The 23,795-nt window shown below is 34.2% G+C and overlaps 1 protein-coding gene across 1 annotated transcript in view; it reads left to right on the top strand.

Moving 5' to 3' along the window:
• LOC106456977 (potassium/sodium hyperpolarization-activated cyclic nucleotide-gated channel 2-like) overlaps positions 1–23,795 on the top strand; it is a 48,933-nt gene that overhangs the window by 13,080 nt on the left and 12,058 nt on the right. The window contains exons 2-4 of the mRNA XM_022382789.1: positions 7,813–7,976; positions 12,990–13,264; positions 17,020–17,091. Coding sequence (XP_022238497.1) covers positions 7,813–7,976; positions 12,990–13,264; positions 17,020–17,091 — 511 coding nt within the window. The remainder of the gene's footprint in view (positions 1–7,812; positions 7,977–12,989; positions 13,265–17,019; positions 17,092–23,795) is intronic.

Below are 23,795 nucleotides of genomic sequence, written 5' to 3'. Positions count from 1 at the left end.
CAATGCATTGTAATATAATCAGAACAATATGCAACGTACTGTATTATAATCAGAACAATATGCATCGTATTGTAATATAATCAGAACAATATGCATCGTATTGTAATATAATCAGAACAATATGCAACGCATTGTAATATAATCAGAACAATATGCATAGTATTGTAATATAATCAGAACAATATGCATCGTATTGTAATAGAATCAGAACAATATGCAAAGCATTGTAATATGATCAGAATAATATGCAACGTATTGTAATATGATCAGAACAATATGCAACGTACTGTAATATAATCAGAACAATATGCAACGTTAATTAAAATATATTTAATTATACTATTAGTTCACAACTGGACACAGGTGTATAAAAGAATAGGAGTTTCGCCAACTTTACTTCTTTAGGTTTGTAATTGATTAGGATAATACTCTATACAAACGCGCTTTTAATTACAAGGACTAAAAAAAATGCTTTAAATTATGTTTCTTCAGTCCTCTGTTTGTATATTATGAGAGAGGTAAATTTATTATTTTGTTAAACTTTTACATAAAAAAACTGCAGATATTAATTAAGAAACCGGTAGAAGGTATAGTCACACTACGTAATTATTAACTTATTGAACTCGGTCTATATATACGATGGTATTTTTGTTTCTCTGTATACTGTATAGAGTTATAGTAATCCTATAAAATTAACTATTGTCATTGAGTATATGGTTGGATGATTGTTAGTATATTTCTTCGTATTATACATCACAGTTTTATAAGATGTATTGCCACCGGGGATCATCGTGAAATCTATAAAAGTTACAAAGAATTTATTTACTTTCAAAAAATAAGAATATATGAGTAGTGCTGGAAAATGATTAGAATATGAATTAATTTAGAGAAGAAAACGAAACAAAAAAAAATCTTCATTATCAGCCTGTTAATTTTACTTTCCTAATGAATCTACTTTCTCTTTATTACCTACTCTTCCATTTGTCCCTGAAGAAGAAAGGTCCACCTTTCGAAAGCGCTCGGGATATAGGTTTTTAATCATTTCTATCAATACTTCTCGAACCTACGTGTTTTTCGAACATCATGAATCTTCAGGCATTTATGTATTGATAAAAGAGACTTTGTAGGAATAATATAAAAACTGAGTTTTATAATATCTATTGACAATAAACATGCGCACATACTATCTTATGTTTAAGTATTCTTATTGTTTATTTCTTTGTTTGTTTTTCGTTGTTAAGCGCAAAGCTACACAATGTGCTATCTGTGGTAAGTGCCCACCAGGGGTATCGAAACTCGGTTCTGAGGGTTATTTCACGCTTACCTCTGAGCAACGGGGGTGGGGTATCTTTTATTTTCCTCTATTTGGTTTGAAAAAAAAATCTAGTATTAAGAGACTTAACCTAAACTTGTATGGTTTTCATTGAACTAATGCGTTGTCAGCAGAATACTGTAAATTTGATAAATCTCAATGTTTATACAGTGACGTAGACAAGTAACTATGTTAAAATGTCTGACGCCTGTTGCAATACTAAATTTCCACACCCTTTTGATAGATGGTGCAGTTCACTCATTATCTGTCTATTTATCTGCCTACCTCCTTGTCTGTTTATCGTGTTGTAAAACAGTATAACGAGATTTCGCTGTTCTTGTCATGATAAAGTTTTAATTTTTTATTAAAGGACTATTAAGGTGTTTACTCTATGTGGTCAATTCTCATGTTGACTGAAAATTATTCACGATATGTAACGACTTATAGAAATTTGAGAAGCTTCGTTCTTGGTTCGGTTTGTATTGAATTTCGAATCGAGCGCCCTAACCACCATGCCATGTCAGGCAAGCTTCGGTTTATCACAAATCGTTTCTCAGATCCCGTTCCGGCATGGTCAGGTGATTAGGGGGCTTGACTCGCAATCTGAAGTTGCGGGTTCGAATCCCCGTCCCACCAAACATGCTCACCCTTTCAGCTGATGGGGTGTTAAAATGTGACGGTCAATCCCACTATTCGTTGGTAAAAGATTAATTTTCTAACTAAACACTAGAAATAACATATGCTCGCCCTTTCAGTCGTGAGGGCGTTATAATGTGACGGTCCATCCCACTATTCGTTGGTAATAGAATAGCCCAAGAGTTGTTGATGGGTGGTGATGACTAGCTACCTTCCTTCTAGTCTTTCACTGCTAAATTAGGGACGGCTAGTGCAGATAGCCCTCGTGTAGCTTTGCGCGAAATTCAGAACAATTCTCAGATCCGTCGAAGTAAGGGGAGACAGTAAAATATTTTACAAACTAGCTACATTCTTCGTGTTAGAACAAAAATAATTAAATAAAAGTAATTTTACAAAAGGAATGTGAATATATATATATATATTTTACCAAAGTTCAGACATCGATTTTTAGACACATTAAAATTAAAGTAGATATAGTGAATCCCTCGTGAGTAAAACCAATATTTTTTCGTTTGTGCCGTGAATTTCCATAACATAAATACAATTTTGTGTTGATAAAATTGGACGAAATGTAAAAATATAAAAGTTGTAATCTAATATTCTTAGAAAAATACTCCGTTTACGTATGAATAATGGAATAGGTCTTTGCACTGATTATTTGTTTTAGGCTTTGGTGAAAACGGTTTTTTTTTCTACATGTTTTCGAAGTCAAAGATGTTTTTATATTTGAACTGTGAAGCATGTTGTATAAACACAGCACAGCAATATGAAATTAATTAACTTCAAAGATGCATGTTTGTGGTTAGGCTGCTCTTTAATATACATATTTAAAAACTGTTCAAATACATCGAAACTGGCCGAGTGTGGCCCAGTGTTAACGCGGCAGACTGTGGATCTGAGGCTCCCTGGTTTGCGTTCTATTACCGCAAAAAAAATAAAATAAAAAAAAATCGCGCTCAATACTTTGGGACAATGTGTGTGTGTGTGCGTGTTACGAGAATGACGATCAAATCTCATTATTCGGTCTGAAAAGAGTAGCCTAAGTGTTGGAGGTGAGTGGTGTTGAGTAGCTGCTTTCCCTTTAGTCTATCACTTCAAAATAAAAGTCGGTTAGTGCAGATAACTCTCGTGAAGCTTAGCTCGTAATCTAGAAAAACAAAACAAAAAACACCAAAGATAAGTTGGTAACAACTGATTTTAACAAACAAGTTAACTATTCAAGTCAGTTGAAGTTGGTGTTAAGTTAACGTTTATAAACCAAGATCTACTCTATACTCACTGTTTCCAAAAGTTGCTACCGAAATGTTTGTTTGTTGTTAAGCACAAAGCTATACAATGGGCTATCTGTAGTGTGCCACTTCGGTTATCGGCCCGGCATGGCTAGGTGGTTAGGGCACTCGACTCGCAATCTGAGGGTCGCGGGTTCGAATCCCCCGTCACACCGAAACATGCCTCACCCGGTGTCCGAAATAAGACGTCAGTCCTACTACCGGATACTCAAGTCCAACATAATTCGGAGGTGTGAGAAACACCATACGAAACTACTACTACGGGTATCAAAAACCGGTTTTTAGCGTTATAAGCTTTCAAACTTACCACTGAGCCACTGGGGGTGCCACCGAAGGGAAGCAGTTCTAAAAATACACGTAGAGCGCTACGACTTGGAACTATTGTAATTTATTAGTTCATTTTTGTTAATAATATATATATATAGCAAGCTCATTTTTCAAATTCGTTTATATTAAATATTCATTATCAGCTATTGGGCCCACCCTCTGGTGCGTGTAGCAAATTCTGTGGTCTAATTTGAATCCTGAACTGTTTATGAAATGTTGAAATCCTTTTTTCTCGACCATTTCCAGTTTATTTATTCTGATTGTTTTCGTGCATAGGATACTCGCATAATATATTGTCAGGCAACTGTGTTATTTCATCACACTTGTGAGCTTAAAATGGGCACAGAACAGAAAGACCGAGAAACAAATTCAATTTCTCTCTAATTAGGCGACCTATACTATATAAGTCTAGCCTTCAGAAAGCTAATGATTAGAAATTAGTGTTGAGTTAAAGACCTCATTAACATTCAGTTATAGAAATGAAGAAATAATTGTAATACCATTTTGAAAATTGCAACGACTCTCGAGTTTTAAGCCATAGGGTATTATAGGGTGAAAAAGTACATTTTTTAGGCAACTACACAAGAATATTTCGATTCTAATAGTGTTGACCTTATTAGATACGCTAAAATTTGCAGTTAGATCCCTGCACTTGGCACAGAATTAATATGGAGCTTTTTTGCTAACAGGAAACAAATAAACTTAAGACTTTTCTTTGTTTGCTAATTATACATTGGATTTATTAGATGATTTTGTGGTGTTTGTCGTAGGCTGTTGCTGTAATTCTTGTCCCCCAGTGGCACAGCGGTATGTCTGCGGACTTACAACGCTAGAAACCGGGTTTTGGTACCCGTGGTGGGCAGAGCACAGATAGCCCATTGTGTAGCTTTGTGTTTAATTACAAACAAACAAACAAAGCTGTCATTCTTACTAAATATATCTAGGACTATCAGAGAAATTAGCCCGAATAAATATCGCCGCTCTGATAATTTGTGTTATAATTAATAAATGAATTGTGAAATTTTTTAACCTTAAAAGAGATGTAAGTATCTTTAGTATTATTACTTTTTAACTTGGATTATTTTAAAGATATATATCTAGATATAATTATTATTGATTTGATATTTGTAGAACAAGTTTATCTTTTTACTTTATTTTTTAAGGCCATTAGTGACAACGTTCAAAAAATTTTGCCCTTTGATAGTGCAGGCCTGGTGGTTACGGCGCTCGACTCGCAATCTGAGGGTCGCGGGTTCTTATCCCCGTCACCGAATCTACTAACCCTTTCAAAACAAACCAATTGATAGTGCATGACTCTTCTTCTCCTTTGCCTGCGCAGAATAGTAATAATATGTGAACAAGTTTTCTGGACATCATTAAGAATCTTTAGCGAACAACCGAGTTAAGGTGTTTTTTTTAAAGCTATGCTTTGTTAGTCTTGATTTACTGGAAGCGCTCCCCCTAAAAAAGAAAAACGTATTGCGATTGGAATATCCAAATCACTGTAATGACTCAGTCGTTTGCGAACTATTTAATTATTCTCTTTGAGTTTGTAAACTCACACGTCTCCTGGTGGCTCAATGGTAAATTTCGGGTTTATAACGCTAAAAACCGGGTTTCGATATCCGTGGCGGATAGAGCAGAAATATCCCATTGTGAGCTTTGCGCTTAACAACAAACAAATAAAATGTAAACTCACTTATGAGTTCATAAAGTAAAGAGAAGGATGCCGCCCAACAACTTTAGAATAATATTCCTTCGAAGTCTATGAAAACTGCGTTTTATAGATGGACTGTTTAAAACTCCAAGCAATTTACTTCATTGTCAGACGACCGAGAGGATTTCCTTTTCTCAGAAGATATTCATGGCCACCTTCGTTCTGATAAATGCTTACTTGCACAGTGTGTGACCACGACGATCCCCTGCGAGGCAGATGCACAGATCGGGTTCATTTTTGAACGTTATGATGGCTGCTGCCAACATGACAATGCATCATTATGACGTATTCATAACCCGTCACGTTCGATAGTGCTATACCATATAGCCTTGTCTATTAGCGAACTTTGAAACGAGACATGTTATAATTATTAACCTTTCTCGAATCAATAGGCAACTTTTAACCACTAATAGCATATTTACAATTGGTGTATCCACATAGTAATGTATGAAGTAAAACATGTACAGATAATGTTAACCATATCTTTCAATTTTAATTCAGTTATATCGATTGATATGCGAATACTAACTTTAAAGTATATAAAATGAAACATAAAAGCAACTTATTTCAATAATAAAAATTTAGCAAACTTGCCTCATAAATTAGAAAAGAAGAGAACACTTAAAAAAGGGCAAATCTGTAGGTTTGGGATAAATTTAGGGTGGTGAAGAAGGGGTAAAGTATTTATGTTTATATATGTACGTTTTATTGGTTATCCTTAAAAATACATACTTAAGTGTGATATATAAAAGTTAGTGCTGGCTATTACGCTGATTCATATTCATTGATAATTTATTGACCTTTTCAAGAATTGCTGTAAATCAACCCTAACAATATGTATTAACTAGTGACTTATTTGTTTGACTCTTAGTCTTTTATCGTATAAACCTATCCTAATTTCTGTAAACATATTTATATTTTCTCTAACATGTCAGTGAAATTAATTGCTTCAAGTTGAGGCTTCGAAACAATAAAAAATAACATTTTATAAATATTCACTCTCAGACATTTTTTAAAATCGTTATATCATCTAAGATCTCCTAATGGGTGAATTCTCCCTTCAGGAAAGTTATAACATTAGTTAAATTAATAGATTTAAATTACTCTTTCTTAGATTGGATAAATAACAATACTAAAACTGTTTGCTGCCATCCCTAATTTTGAGTTACTGACCACAGGGAAGGCAGCCAGTCAGAAGCACCTCACCACCCACAATCCATGCTAAAGGATTAATTGTTACTCTTTTAACACATCCACGGATTATATTGTGAGGATCACACGGATTTGCTCATTAGCGCCGAAATTCATAGCTCTACCACAGGGCCAACCGCCATCCTTTAGAAAGAGAAAAAGACAGTTTGTGGTTATTATTATATGACACTACGAATTTACTTTTGTTAACCTCACAAAAAGCCTCTCAAAAGCGTTGCAGGTTTACGTGAGGTCAAAGTTTCGGCCGCTAGACTAAGATTTTTTTTTTTAAAATAGAAAATCACAGGATGATCAGAAAGGCTCTTGCGATTTTCTTCACACTTAGCGGAAAATTGTCGTCAGTGTTCTAAAAGATTTAGGAAACAAGGAGTCACAAGAGTCTTATTTTTTGTTTGTTTATTTTAAATTTCGCGCAAAACTACTCGAGAGCTATCTGCGCTAGCTGTTTCTAATTTAAAAGTGATAAACTAGAGAGATTGTTTGTTTTGAATTATGCACAAAGCTACACAAGGGCTATCTATGCTCTGCCCACCACGGGTATCGAAACCCGGTTTCTAGCGTTGTAAGTCCGCAGACATACCGCTGTGCCACTGGGGGGCAACTAGAGAGATGGCAGCTAGTCATCACCACCCACCGCCAACGAATAGTGGAATTTACTATAATGGCCCACAGCTGAAAGGCGAACATATTTGAGGATGAGATTCGAACCTGCGACCCCCAGATAGAGAATCGAGTGCCTTAATTACCTTACCTGAATTCACAACTTTCTAAAGTATTGCCACAGTTAAAATTGTGTAATATATAACGGATTAGCCTTACCTTAATACCGAATTATTAAATTTGTAACATTAAAGCCATCAAGGGTAAACATTTGGAACATTAAGGCCATCAAAGATAAAAATTAGCAGGAGTAATAAATTAATGAATTGAGGGGTATACAGAGCATGAGATAAAAATAAAAAGTCTTGAAAAGCTTAGTTGTATTTTGGGAGTATTTTACAAAGTCGTGGCCTGATAAAGTAGTTAGTTAAGACGGCCTCTCAGGCAACAAGGATGCAGATTCAATTCAATCCTGATTGGTCTATTCACTTCTTTATAAAAGTTTACTCATTCCAAGTCTATTTTACACTCGCTAGTTTCTGTTTCGTATCTCTAGCGCAGAGCTACCCTACCCTACGAATAGTCTGCCTTTTCAAGATGAAAATTCACAGTCCTCTTTGCACTAGGGTACCTTGTTTTAGACATAAAGTCGATAAACATTGTCATTTATGTTCTGTGTTTCTGATAATGATATGATAAGTATGATTTTTTTTGCTAAGATTCTACTGGGACCTGTGTATGCTGTTCTTCCTGGTTGCCAACCTAATTGTCCTACCAGTGGCTATTTCTTTTTTCAATGATGACCTGTCTGCTCGATGGATTGCCTTTAACTGTCTTTCAGACACAATTTTTCTTTTAGATATCGTTGTCAATTTTAGAACAGGTAAGTAGACCTTTTTAACTCATCAAATAATTACCGACATAAATTTGGAAAATAGATAAAGTAACTTTTATTAACGACAAAGACAATCAAAGTGATGAGTGTATTCATCAATAAAAAAGTCATTGACTGGGTATCTGACTACAGACTTTTTCCAGATTAAGGCTTACTTCAGAGGATATCTGGCTATAGTTTTTTTTAGATTAAGGCTTACTTCAGACTGTAACTTGTTCAGAAATAGTAGAACATAACATTATGTGTGTAAGATTCTATATTGCCATTCCTATCAGTGTGCATGGGCAGCGCAAATCAGTGATGGCCATTTCGGTAGAAAAATAAAGAAAGATACATTCCAATGGCATCACCTGCCCCTCCAGTGGAAAATATCACTGTCCTCCTTTACACAGTATGTTTTATCATACAGAAATATTTTCCACGAGAACGTACATATGACACTAGAGGGGGAAATATCCAGAACAATCCTACATCAATCTTTCCCACGAGGAAGCACACGCGAAATCATAGGGAAAAGACCCAGAACAATAATACAGAAATCTTTCCCACGAGAAAGCACACGTGACACCATAGGGGAGAGATCCAGACAAAATACATAGAGCGAAAGGAATTTAACTAATTCCTCGACTGACGTCGTAAATCACACACACAATTAGAAAGGCTTTTATGTACAGAAATTTTGAAAATTTTAGGTGAACGCGAAACATACACCTTATTCAACTAAAGAAGACAAGAGACATTAAATATGATTGCATACTACAAGTATTTAAGGTTGAAGAGCTTTCCTTTTGAAACAATAATCGATACGTTGTGTTTAACAGCTTTTTTCAAACCGTTTTTTTTTCTTTTAAGTTTGTAAAGATCTCGTGCATTTGTCTTGACTTTCGTGTTTAGTATTTTTGTAATATTGAAGACAGAGTACCTCCTTTAGATACTTGAACAGTTGGGTTGCGAGTACAGGGAATTGCCCGACCTACAATACTTATTTTTAACTCCAAAACACCGTTTTTGTCGATATAAAAAGATGAGTAGAGAGAGAGACCTGGGTTGTAGAGCGTACGTTATGGAATAAAATCGGAGTTTATTGTGTTTTATATTTCAAACTTTTTTCTATTGTAAACTTGTTTCGAATATATATAAAAAAGTAAAAGCTCGAAAGTTAAGAATACCAATTCCAGTTCTCGGTGCATCAAGCAGTCTAAAAACAAAATCAGACAGAAACCTGGACCAAAGCTTTACACGCAATCTGATAGTTACCACAGAGCCCAAAGGTATATGCAATTCCAATTAATGGTCCCCTTTTTTTGACTCTGAGCTCTCAGCTCAAAATAGAAACGAATATATAGACTACATGAATCGATATGTTTTTACCTGCTATTTTATGCGAATTTCACGGTTTCAATTATGAATCTTTCGTTTCAGAAACAACAAGATTTTTATGTTTGGAAACAAAAATCAAAATGTTGATGTAAGTAAAAAATATAAAGCTCACTCGAATGATTAGTGTCCAAACATTGTTGACAAGGTTATATGTAGTATTTTACCAAAGCTTTTGTTCTCGGAGGTGTATTTGATTTTCTCACGTGGTTCTCAAATTATATGTATGTGGCATAAAACATCGTACAATTGATATCATATTATACATATGCAGTTACAAAAAATAGATTCGGGTGTGGTATAAAAAATTATAAAACTGATATCATATTATACATATGCAGTTACAAAAAATAGATTCGGGGTGTGGTATAAAACGCCGTAAAATAATACAAGCGAGTATATAAGCATGCTGAGTAAAAAATAAAAACTGTGTATTATACTGAAAATTGCAAAAAGAAGTAACTCAGAAATACAAAGTTAAGTTTCATATTTTACCATTTCGATGTAAATAACATTACATAAACCAGATTTGTTTGTATCAGTAAATTAGTAAACCTTATGATAATGAAAAGTTTAAGGTGTCGAAGTAAGGAAGATGAAGTAAAAATACGAGGTCAAAAAGTTCATGGATCAAAATTTAGTTTTAACCTTAAATCTGAAAATGAATTTAGATGTGGTGCAGTAAACTCAGTTATAAGTTGTCACAAATGTTGTTGAGATGTCAAATTATCGTTCGTTCATGTTCTCGCCATGGCTAAGACGTTTTCTACATGACTAATAATGCTTAAATTTCATCGTTGGTTAATATTTTCTTCGCAACTAATGATATCTAACTAATCAATTTTAGATGAGAATTAACTTTTTCTAATGATATTCAATTATTGTTGTTGAATCGTATTTTATTTTTTTCTAATGATATTAACTGATCATTGCTATTTAATGTGAGGTTAAATGAACATTGCTATTTAATGTGAGGTTAAATGAACATTGCTAGTTAATGTGAGTTTAAATTAACGTTGCTAGTTAATGTGAGATTAAATGATCGTTGCTAGTTAATGTGAGATTAAATGAACATTGCTAGTTAATGTGAGATTAAATGAACATTGCTAGTTAATGTGAGATTAAATGAACATCGCTAGTTAATGTGAGGTTAAATGAACATTGCTAGTTAATGTGACATCAATTGAACATTGCTAGTTAATGTGAGATTAAATGGTCGTTGCTAGTTAAAGTTTGTGTCCTCATTAATGACCCTCAGTTACATACACGTTACAGTCCATGTTACCAGGACAGGTCATACTCTGTCTGACGATCGTGCCTGTTGACAGTAGCTCTGTAGCATAGCTTGCATTGCAAGATTTATTTGTTTATTTGTAGTTAAGCACAAAGATACACAAAGGGCTATCTGAGCTCTGCCCACCATGGGTATCGAAACCCGGTTTCTAGCGGTGTAGGTCCACAGATATGCTGCTGTGACACTGGAGAGCTCATTGCAAGAGGACCCTCCGTAAGGATGTCATGGCCAAAGCTCATCACTACTCCCTGGTATCATTCCATATTCTGTTTAGTGTACGAGAACGACGATTTCCAAGCGTCAGTTTCAACAGTTTGGTTGCTGAGAAATCCAAAGGCGACTTGACTGGTATGTCTTCATAATGGCATGAATACCCGTTTCATTCTCCAGCTGCTTGAGGTATGCGGTGGTTGAAAGTGAGAAACGATTTGAAGCCTTATCTTGGTGAGCTCATATTCTGTAGGCCTCGTTATCAGACGAAGATTATGTTGCGGATTATTGCCTGGGATACGTTGATTACTTTTGCCACTGATCTTTGTGTTCGTGAATCCTCACCCGTTACAAGACTTTGCACTTTGCTTACCACGCTTGGTATACGACTTATTGCAGGTCTATTTCTGGTTGGTCTTGGTGTCCCAAGTTGATCAAAAAGGTACAATGCCATACCACCATCTTTCAAACTTTCAATTTCCGATTAGAACACATCATTATGATCTGAGTGTATGAATATGCTGCGACGGAAAGAACTGTTATGTAGCTTTCCCAAAAGCAATCAAGTTTAGGTGGCATCACACTACATACGAACGCCAAACAATGTCAAAATGTAGTTTTGGTGTGTTCCGACTTTATATTAGTTGTATTTATCACTTCACCTGATGATTTGGATATTCATAATCGTTTTAATATAAGATACTCAACCCTTTGTACTCCTTGAAACTAAAATACAACTTAGAATAACTTGAAACTAACATATAGTTTAGAATATTTTCTAGTTTTCTTTGATTTCAACATATTGTGTTTAGTATTTCTGTGAGAAACAAACCTGGTATACATATGTAGGGGATTTATTTTTATCTGAGTTCTTTCAACTATTGAATAATGTTGTCTCTTTAAAACTTTCTCTTTACATTTTTTTTCCGTATCTGTGTAAAATTGTCACTTGTAACGTGAGGCTTAAAATATGGATAATACTTTGGCCTCAGGTTTGTTTTGAGAATAAACTAGCTATCGAGGTGAACTTGGAACCTAAGGCTTAGAAACTGTTCCTAACCTTGACCTCAAGTTGACTTAACTAGTTACCGACACTAACTTGTAACATGAATCTGAACTAAACCTTTGTTTTCGAAAGTGAACTAACTGCTGACACTAACTACAAGCTGTTTGAGGCCCATTGGTTGTAAGAGGGTACCACAAAAGATCTAAGTATGCAGATTTGACGCACTTAAGGGACAAGTGTAATAGTTCCTCATCTCCTGTGATTTCTAGATCATAACTAGGTTCTGAAAGTCCTAACAATGTCCAAAACCTAAAGATTCATTACCGAATTCATAAGCCCCCCAACGGCTCAGCGGTAAACCTAAAGACATATAAAGCTAAAAACTGGGTTTGGATGCCTGTGGTGGGCACAGCAAAGATAGCCCATTTTGTAGCTTTGTGCTTAACAACAAACAAACAAATCAAATCCTCAACCCTCGATGGATAAGGTGAATAATTTTCCTTTTCATCTTATGATCGTTCATACCAAGGGTATGAGTCTTCCGGTGGAATAGCGGATTTACAACGCTAAAATCAGGGGTTCGATTCTCCTCGATGGACACAACAGATAGCCTGATGTAGCTTTGCTATACAACACACACACAAGTGTATAAATGATCAGGATCATTTTATATCTACTTCTCTGTGTTAATTAAATCCATGACAAAGTATTTTCAAGAACAATCAGACAAAATCAAAATCTAGTCAGTTACTTTACTTCATATAAAAAGAGTATTCATTTAAATAAGTTGTCATCGACTTAAGTTTGCTCTTTCCTTACTTTTGTTGACTGTTATGTCAAGAAAGATGCTAGTTGAATATTTTTTCTTGTTTAAGCCATCGTCAATGATCGGTTTTATTTTTTCAAATTTCAAAAAGTTTAGGATTCCGTATAATAAAAGTATACATTTAAAGATATAATTATGTTGCTATGATTTTAGGTATTTGAGTTATGTTTGAGTTATTATATATATATTTATGATAGCCATAACATATCATATTTAAAAGGTGATTATTGACCGTCGTTTTTGTAAAGAGGTAACTAAAATTGGGTCATCGTATTTTATTTCTTTTAGGAATAATGAACCATGACAATTCGGAGCAAATTATTTTAGATCCGAAACTCATTGCTAAATACTACATCCGGACCTGGTTTTTCCTGGATTTGATTAGTTCCATCCCCTTGGATTACATATTCCTCATCTTTAACAAGGACTACAGTGACAACTTTCAACTCCTGCATGCTGGCCGAGCTTTGAGAATTCTGCGGTTAGCCAAAATGTTGAGTTTACTGAGACTGTTACGTGTGTCAAGATTGGTGCGTTACGTCAGCCAATGGGAAGAGGTTTACGTAAGTTGTCGTCTTCTTTAAAAATACTCCTGATTAAAAACTTCTAACCTTTTCGGTTGAAATCATAAAATTGTTTTCCCACGAAACAGTAAAATATGGTTATATGATCGTTTTTCTGTGGTACAATCACAAGATTCTTGAAAATATCTTACATTATTGTTTTTTTTTTCTAAATATTTTGTACCTTAGTAAAACATTTAATGACGAACTTATTAAAGAATAATAAAAAGGAATTACTGTTTGGTGCGTGATTAACATATTTTGTATTATATCATGTCACTTAGATATGACGTCAGCAAACTCAAGAAACTCTTGTCTAACAATATTCTTGTAACTCAAAATAACTCTTCTAATAATTAAACATAAGAATACACTTAAGGTGCTTCTATATATATTTATCATTATTTCTCAATTCAGCCGCTAGGATATAGTTGTGTACTAGTAGATTTAAATATGTACAAAAATTCGTGCACATGTTTACAGTAGTTGTTAATGTGCTAATTGTTAGCTTGTATCAGCCAGTCAAATGGCCTTTTACAGTTTGAAATAAGTGTACAGCCAATCAAATGGCTACTTAAAGATTGGAATTAATTAAATATATCAGCCAATCAAAAAGCCACTTACAGTTTGAAGTTAAATAAATGTAAATCATACCAACGTGTTTGGTCATGTTGGGAATTACATCAATCGCTAGGCAAGTTTGGTTAACTATTTCATAAATGTAGTTTTCTGAACTTTTCTAAATCTCAAAAATGCACTTGTAATATCAAATTGTCATTATGCAATAAAATTTAAGTCTAAAACTACAAGGCCGCGAAGATGCACATGGAATACAAAGAGTTTCTGAATGGACTGAATTTTATATGGACTTCTTCTGCGTTCTTTTTTTTTCTCTCGAGACGACATTCTGGGCTCCTTGCTGATTATTCATAAAAAAAACAATCTGGTAAAACTAGAAGAAGTGGTGACACGAGAGTTTCTGAACATAAAAAAATTAAATTAAATATGGAAACATGAACAATGCAATTTTTCTTCGTATGTGAGATTCTGGCCATCAAAGCGGTTAGAAATCAACCAGAAGTTTATAGAAAAGTATGATTACATAGAAAAAAGGGTCATCAAAATGTGGCCCGGCATGGCCAGGTGGTTAGGGTGCTCGACTCGCAATCTGCGGGTCTCGGGTTCGAATCCCCACCACACCAAACATGCTCTCCCTTTCAGCCGTGGGGGCGTTATAACGTGACGGTCAATTCGTTGGTAAAAGAGTAGCCCAAGAGTTGGCGGTGGGTGGTGATGACTAGCTGCCTTCCCTCTAGTCTTACACTGCTAAATTATGGACGGCTAGCTTTGCGCGAAATTCAAAAACAAAACAACAAAAAAAAAACTGTCGTAAAAATCCGCTTAATTGAAAGGCTGTTTAGTTTCAATACCTCCCAAGGTCACTTTAAGTTTTAATGGAATTCGAAGTTTCGGGGTCAGTTAGGCTTTGTTGACCAGTTTTATTGCCAACACTGAAGACGGCGCATGAGTGTGTCTAAACTAGTTTCTCTAACTATTAAGACTTCTGACAGTTTGTTCCATTTACTGTGGTTTTTCACTATCCCTGCTGATTCTTTCATCAGGTAGAGGAAACCGAAGCGTCGCCTCGAAATCCAGAGAAACGGCAGGAGTCCATAATAACAGAAGTAGAAAATCAAAAACTGGTCTTGCAACTTAATTCACACGTTCCTATAACTCTTATACAAGCTATCACTGAGATGCTCACGAAATCCCATAGACAGGTAACAACAGGTCGCAACACAACAAAATTAACACAAAGCAAAGAAACATAACAAGTACATAGAATTAAAGGTGACTATTGTAAATATCAAAGATTAACTAACTGTAACACAACAAAATTAACACAAAGCGAGGAAATAAAGTTACATGAAATTAAAGGTGACTATTGTTAATAACAAAGATTAGCTAATTGTAACACAACAAAATTAACACAAAGCGAGGAAACACAATTACATAAAATTAAAGATGAATATTTTGAATAACAAGGATTAACTAATTGTAACACAACAAAATCAACACAAAGTGAGGAAACACAACGAGTACATATAATTAAATGTGAATATTAGTAATAACGAAGATTAACTAAGTGTAACACAACAAAATCAACACAAAGTGAGGAAACACAACGAGTACATATAATTAAAGGTGACTATTAGTAATAACGAAGATTAACTAAGTGTAACACAACAAAATTAACACAAAGAAAGAAAACATAATGCGCACATGAAAGTAAAGGTCACTTGCTTTTCAAGCGAATATCAGAACAATGGTTTACTACTAACAGGTCATAAAACATTTTTAAATAATTAGCGCCTGTTTAGTTCACGTTACGTATATTTTTTTTATCAATGTATTATTCCAAAACAAGATTGTTACAAATACGGAAAAGAGTCTTTATATTTTTCATTGTTGATGTTTAATACTTTATGAGTGTTGACAAACTTATATTCATGTCGTTGTACGTATAACACTATACATCTGAGAGAATGAAGTTTGTACGTGTTATCACGTGTTATTTTTCAGTTCCAACCGCCATCAATCAGACATAAATCTAATTATTACAGCATATTTATTAACAGTTAAATAATGCCAAGAAATTAGATTGTATTTTAAATATTTTCTCAATAAAATCATAAAACTAAACGTATTTGAATTTTTCTGAGGATTCTTAAGACATGAGAGAAACCCTCTGGGACCCCGACATAATTATCCTCTAACCTAACGGTGTAAAGGTTTTTAATACATGTACAAATATTTCAACCGTTTGGGATTGGGTCAAGACGTCAACGGTTTGTTTCGTAAAACTGATCAGCCTATTAATCTTCGCACGCGACAGAATCAACTCAGTAAAGTTTTAGTAAGGACACTAGGTATAGATTATGTATTTTAACAAACTTAAGCGCAGGTTCTAAAGGACTCTTTCAAAGCTTTTCTTGATTGAAAACCTATGTTTTATGCAATACTAAACAATCACTCTTTATGAAATAACGCTTGCTTTATTTTTATTTTAAACTGTCAAGCCACTTAATATCTTACTATGGAAAACATATTAATACCAATCCATATAACATGTCATTTATATGTCACTTCTAATATGAAGATTGCTTACGATTTTGACCTTAGATTTCCAGTACGGTTATATATATATATATAAATTTATCTATCAATATTTATGATTTGTTCTCTTCCATTTCTGGAATTGGGGCATTGCATCAAAAAATCAAATAAAAAAAAACATGTGCTGCCAAGTAAAATATTTCATGATTGGAGTTAGTTCGTGACGTGAGCTTTCCGATGGCTTAGCGTTAAGCCTTAGGGCATGTAATGCTAAAATTCGGAGTTCGATATCTGTAGTAAACACAGATAGTCCACTGTGCAGTTTTGCTCTTAAAATAAACAAACGTCGGACGTGGATGAAAGAAGTTAAGACGTTGCATTGTCTTTGTAAGGATCTTTTACAGCATAGATTTTGTATATAAGTAAACCTCAGAAAAAGGAAGGTTGTGGGACGATGCTTTTTCCTTCATTTTTTTTAATGGAGTGATACAACTCTTGAAAATATAACTGGAATTTCGTCGATGCAGGGAGTAATCATTAAGTTTTACTTACTGCGTATGTTTTTTTTATATTTATTTCTAAAATTCAGGAGATATTCCCTGTATGACGTATATGTATTTCATAAATTATCTTTTTAGCGGGGCTACCAGTTAGAGCGCTTGTTGCACACTTGGAGAGACCATGGAAGAAAAGGGGAACAGATGACTAAGGTAAATAGCTTATACTCCCTAGCAAAAAAAAAAAAGTTAGTAGTGTTGGTGACTGTGGGGTCAACAATTCAGGCCAAAGCCTTCTATTGGTAATATCCTAAATCATTGATAACTAATAAAACATACGGAAACAAATTCGGACTAAAACAGTAGATTCTCAAGACATTTACCAAATTGGGTGGAAATAGCAAAAAAAAGTACTATGCATAATTGTTAGTTGTTTTATCTTAAAGATGAATAAATAATAGAGATTGAAAGAGCAAGAAAATAGAATAATTAAGATATCTAATCGATAAATGAAATTTAAGAAGAAAGGAATGAAAAATTATTATGTTTAAAATGTAAAAAAAACAATAATAACACCAGAACTGTATTTTTAATACTTATATTATAAAGTTAAACAGTACTTTGTCAAACGAAAGACAAGTACTTAAAATATTGTGAAGATTGGTGGATTAGTTAGACAACAACGAGATAGAAAAGTATATCATTTTCCATACACATCACTAGGATTTTCTTTATACACGCTACTATAATCCCCATTTCCATCTGCCAAGCATGTCCTTACAATAATCACCATTTTCACTTGCCCTGAATGTTCCTACTAGAGCGTGTCCTTACTATAGTCCCCATTTGCACTTGCCCGGCATGCCCCTACTAGAGCGTGTCCTTACAATAATCACCATTTTCACTTGCCCGGAATGTTCCTACTAGAGCGTGTCCTTACTATAGTCCCCATTTGCACTTGTCCGGTATGCCCCTCCTAGAGCGTTTCATTTATTTGTATATATTAAATAAACATACCACTCGATATTTCAGGTTTTTTGTTTGAGGCCTATAAATGTATAGATTTTGTCATATCAAAATAGACTGCGTTAAAATAACGAGTAAGGGCAAATGATTTTTTCTAGTTGTAAAGTGGCATGAAAGTGGGCGATTATCTAGTACGAAGCTCGCTATCAATGACTGTTTCATTCTCCTGCTATTCAAGTACTTCTGTCACCATAATCTATCAACTGACTGAGTTGTTCGACACTATCTACAGCTGTACAGTGTAAAAGAAAGTATGAAAACTATTCCATAACAACTAACAGCCGACAACATGTCCGAAAACCAATCTACTTAAAGACAAACAAGAAAGCAGAGCTTTAGTGGTGGCTAGAACACGAAATGAGAATAATAAATTATTTGAGGTGTTTGATGTGGTCTGATGAGTTGTATTTTACTTTTTCTTGTGCTGCCATTAAGCTAAAAATGAGGACAAACCTTCATAAAGAACTTTATCCTGCGTATTTTGTTCTGACAGTGTATACAGGAGTTTGTTCTTTTGGTTTCAATATCATCCAGTATATTTTTGAAAGTTTCTGCTGATCGTGCTCTATCCACAATGCTTCAATTCCACACTGGTGGGTAAAAACCCTTTCAAGACGGTAATACAGCAGCTCGACGCTCTAGTATTTGTCCGCAATTGGTTCAAGAAGCATGATAGTGACTTCAGCAATCTTCTTTAGTAAACAAAGTCCCAAATCTCCTCCATCCGATTGAACATCTTTATAGTGAACTTGAGCGTGACATCCGCCAAAGCAAGCTTCTGCTGTCATCTGTAAATCAACTGGGCTTCTGTGGAGTCTCTACCACATCTAGTGCATGTTAAAAAGTGGGCTGTAAAGATATCAAGTTGAGGCTTTTATTTCACGTGTTTACATTGATGCTAGTGGAGGCAGGTCTTATTGATTTAGATGCAAAGGAAACTATAAGAAGGATTGGCATTACAATTACGGAACAAAATGGCAGTTTTCAGCATGGCAACAATAATCTTAGATTTTAAAGCTAATTTTGCCACTAAATTTCTTATTCTGTAAGGACAAAAGGTTGGATTACTTGGCTACTTCTTTATTTTGCAAAACCGATAATGAACTCGATATTCCTTGTCCAGACTTTTGTATCCTTTAGGTGTGTTTGACTGTCAGATTATAGTTGTTATGAGTTAAAATCCCCAAGAAACTAATTACTATGGATTCAACTATTTTTTTACAAATGAATAATTATATATTATTATCACATGGGATTAAGCTAGTAAGCAGAAAAAAACAACAAAAGATTCACAGCTAAGTTTTTTTCTAATTCATTTCGAGAAACAACAACAAAATGAGAACTAGACGAAAAGATTCATTGTAGCCAAAACCAGAGAAACAGATGTATAAATTTTCAAAGAATTGACTTATTTTCTGCACATTTGTTTTTTCCTAGTTTAATCTGAAAAATAGCCTTTCATTTTCGGAGTATTTTAATTCCTCATTTTTACCAAATTTTACCTATTCTACGTAGAGGGATCTTTAGTAAAAAAAAATCCTTTGCTTGCATTTTTACTCTTCCAGAAGTGCGACTAGTCTGTTATAGTAGCTTATGGGAATGAAACATTCTGCGTAAACCTTGAATTAAACAATATTCTTGTATTTTTACACCTAAACATGTTATTAACAATGTTTTGTAAGAAACGCATTTTAAAAGTGGCCAATTTTGCATTACTATTTCACAAAACAGTAAAAAGGACTTTGCTAAGTTAAAATATTTTATATAATGAGCATGGCTATAAGTTACATGAAATAGAGAACCAGAAATTGAAATTTCTTACTTCCGTTTTTAAAGTCACTTATGAACCTTAGAAAATAAGCTCTATTTTACAGGACGGCTTAAGTACAAAACTCAGTGACTGTAGTTTTCAATAACTATTCAATACACGTTTAGTGACTGTTCTATGGTCTTTTCAAAGCTATAGAGCACTATTGTATTTATTCACAAAGCCTCATTATCGACTTTTCTTCATTACGGGCTCAACCTGTACTTTCGTATGGTGGACAACGTTGCGGGTTTTGTCTTTACTTTAGTTTCAGTCGGCTGCGTTATAACAAGTTTGATGGTCTGTACTATATGTTGGATTTACTGAAAGACTGCTTTCAGTTGAACACTCGGAAACAAACCTTTTCTTCCTTTGTTGTACCCGTTCGAACTGCTACTTGGAATGCAGCTGTTGCCTCAACTAATCATTTTACTGCGAATCAGGAAATATGCTAACAAGGAATTCAAAAATATTTTTCTTGAAGGATATTTCATATTTTCAAAATTAACCTAACACAAGCCGTTTTCTTAACAAATTTATCAAACTATGTCATAAAAAATTTGGATATCACATTTCACTGTGAAAACAAGATCGTTAACAGATTCATCAATGGATATTTTTAAAATGCCATAATGTTTGAAATAAACGTTAGTAACTATAGATGATCCTTGTTGTAATATTACTTCAGGCTTAGTCGTGAAAAAAATTCTATTAAACTGTAGTTTTAAAAGAACTGAGCAATAGTTTTTTAAACACTTTTCGATGTTTCGTGCATTGTAATAATGTAAGGATAGAGTTAATGAACTGGTTTTAGACATTTTAAAATAATACATTATACTGATTCACAACATGCACTATGTAGGACGAATTTCATATCGTTTCCACCAAGTCAGCGGTGCCTAAACCCATGACATCAAAGCAGTTAACAACACATTTTTCGAACAAACAAATATGTGGGGGCTTTATTATGTGACGGTCAATCCCACTATTCGTTGGTAAAAGAGTAGCCCAAGAGTTGGCGGTGGGTGGTGATGACTAGCTGCCTTTCCTCTATTCTTACACTGCTAAATTAGGGACGGCTAGCGCAGATAGCCCTCGTATAGCTTTTCGCAATGTCCATAACAAACAAACAAACAAACAGGACTTCTTCATTAGATATATATTTATCCGTGAATTTGAAAGTGTTTTTAATGTTCAGCCGTGTGCCTTTTCCCGTCCGTGAACGTTCGAATTCATAAACACCATACTAACTACTTTGCGTTTCGAGATTAAAACAAATATATATGCCAGATCTAAACTGGAATTTGTATTGTAATAAATTTTGCTTTGTTTGTTTCGGAAACTCGCGTTAAACTATCTCAGGGATACTCGCTCCAACAGATCATAATTTGCCAGGCAATATCACTCACAGTCAACTTTTGGGCTAGAGTTTAATCGAACAGTCGAGTTTGGCCGTCGCTCTTTTAATTTTTGCAGCTACGGGACTCGATCCAGAGACTTTCAGATTCACAGTCCGACAAGTTAACCATAAGGCTATGCACATCTCAACGAATGTTACTACGTTTACGAATTAATCAAGAATAAACATAGAATATATTTAAACTTTGATCATTTTGGCATTAATATATTTGTCTAAAGAACTTCGTTGCAATTCTGATTAACTTTTGGTTTATGTAGCTGAGTTCGTACAGTTCTTCTTCGTTATATGCTATGAAAGCAGCAAATGGATTCTTTTATAACTGTTGGTCTAGCGTTTTAGATCTAGTCTTCTTTAGGCCTTTTAGTAACTCTTAAATTTAAAGTCAGTCTTTGGAAATGCAACTTGAAAAAAAAATCAGTTTTCTGTTCTGCAGTAGAATACCTTGTTTTTGTTATGTGTAGAGCGACTATAAGAGTGTATATAATGTAAAGTAGGCTTTGCGAAACGTTAATCTTTTGCAATCGAAATATGTTGGAGATATTTTATATTAATCGAAACTTCTGATCAAAAGTAAATGAACTATACAGATCGTTGTTAACGATGTTTTCGACCGTAATCCTAACAATAGTCTCAGTTCATAAGGTTCGGCCAGCTTAGTTCTAAGTCCTTTTACTACGTCCGCAATACAAAACAAATTACTGAATAATTTTTTAGAAGTATTTTAAACACTGCTTGTTATAGATCGTACAGGTCAATCATTAAACTGATTAATTAACTTCACGAACGAGATTTCAGATGCATTTTCAGTGTTTTCACAAACATCCACCCACATACATACATATATATGTGTATAAAACGCCCTCAACTCTCAGTAATATATAAGTACAGCTATGTGGTTACCTAAAGTTGCAATTTACGAATAAACAAATTGAGCAAAATATTTTTATTAAATTTGCTAATCTAAAGATATATAGTAGACAAGTTTATTAACTTCTAAGATATATATAAGTTTATGTGCTAATTATTGAACAATTCTTTCCGAGAGTAAGAATTGTCCATTTAAGGCCTAATAGATCATGTGTTATCAGTGTTGTAACAAGGTTGTTATTATTTCTGTACTTTTTTCCAATATTATGGTGACAATCTTGTTAGAGAAAACACTTTTCTGTTCCTCGTTTTTGTAGGTATTTTTGTCGCACCACTCAATATTATGAACACTTTGGAAAAAGTCATAGGATCGACAATACTTTTCTTTCTATAGAAAGGAACATTTTTAGTTATTTGTACAACAAAAGCAACCTCTCGGTTATCAGGTGTTTCTATTTGCTTCCGTTTCTGCTAAATGATAAAAAACAGAAACTCCACTATTAAATTATGATTGATGCATTAAGTGCTCGCGAGTTTGTAATTACTTGAGAAGCAGCATCTCTATGGAGCTTCTGTCAGGCAACAAGATGTGTCCTTTTTTACTCATTATCTCACAGTGCTTTGCAAGCTTATGAAGCCTAGAGTTTCTAGTATTGGTACACATTAACTGGAAAGATAAAGACACATATATTTGTATTGTGCTTTTTAAAGTAAACATCTATCAAACATAACATACGAAAAATAAGGGACCATTTAGTGCTTCGAGAGTGTGCTTGCACAGCTACCCTAGAGAAAATTAAAAAGTTAAACCATCCTTTATATTTCAGGAAGTAATCAGTTCCTCTCTCAAACTCCTGTAAAGTACTAAACTTCATTACTGCCGACGGAAATTCAATGGATGAGTCAATCACCCCGTTAGCAAAATAAAACTGTCGTAATTGGAGCCTAGCCTATCTTTTCCAAGTCTTCCGAATAGAGCACAAATATATCAGAGGACGTTATTCTATCGATCCACCAGTTAATCTTGTAAACTTCAATAAGATCACCTCTTACACTTCTCTTATCAAGAAAACATAAATGAAAAGGACTTAACATATCCTTGTAAAATAACTCTTCCGTTCCCGTAATTATCCTATTAGACCTTCTCTGAACCATTTTCAATAAGTCAATACCCTTTCTGAGATAAGAAGACCAAATATATACACAATATTCAAAGTGATTTGTATATGAAGCTAATTTCCCCTTTTGACTTGTAATCAATATGTATGTAAATATACCCTCAAATTCTATTAGCCTTGCAACTAGCAACAAAGCACTGCTTCGATGATTTGAGTAACCACGTATCCACCACTAGGTATTCCAAGATATTTTTTCAGTCATTCTGTTGTGTAGGTTCTATCTATATTAAACTTGTGATTGAAATTATGATAACTCAAATGAATTACCTTGCGTGTATTGTAATTGAAGGTCATTTGTCAAATATTCGTCCAACTTACCAACCGATCCAAGCAATTCCATAATACCTCAATACAGCTAGAAATACCCAATACTTTAATGTCATAAGTAAACTATATTAATTATTCATCTATCAATATTATGAATGTAAACAAGAAAAAAGCAAAAATTGAAGCAATGACCACTGAAGCACGCTAATAGTAACAAAAGTCCAAGTTTACGGGACTCCATTAATAACATATTTTCGATTTCACCCATCCAACTACCCTATAATACAATTAACAAGTCTTTCCTCAACTCCTACAAATGGAATATCTTAGCTAATATTTTGTGTGGACCCTA

Source organism: Limulus polyphemus, unplaced genomic scaffold (assembly GCF_000517525.1).
Source record: "Limulus polyphemus unplaced genomic scaffold, Limulus_polyphemus-2.1.2 Scaffold277, whole genome shotgun sequence".
NCBI lineage: Eukaryota > Metazoa > Arthropoda > Merostomata > Xiphosura > Limulidae > Limulus > Limulus polyphemus.
This window is presented reverse-complemented; position numbering and strand designations above follow the sequence as displayed.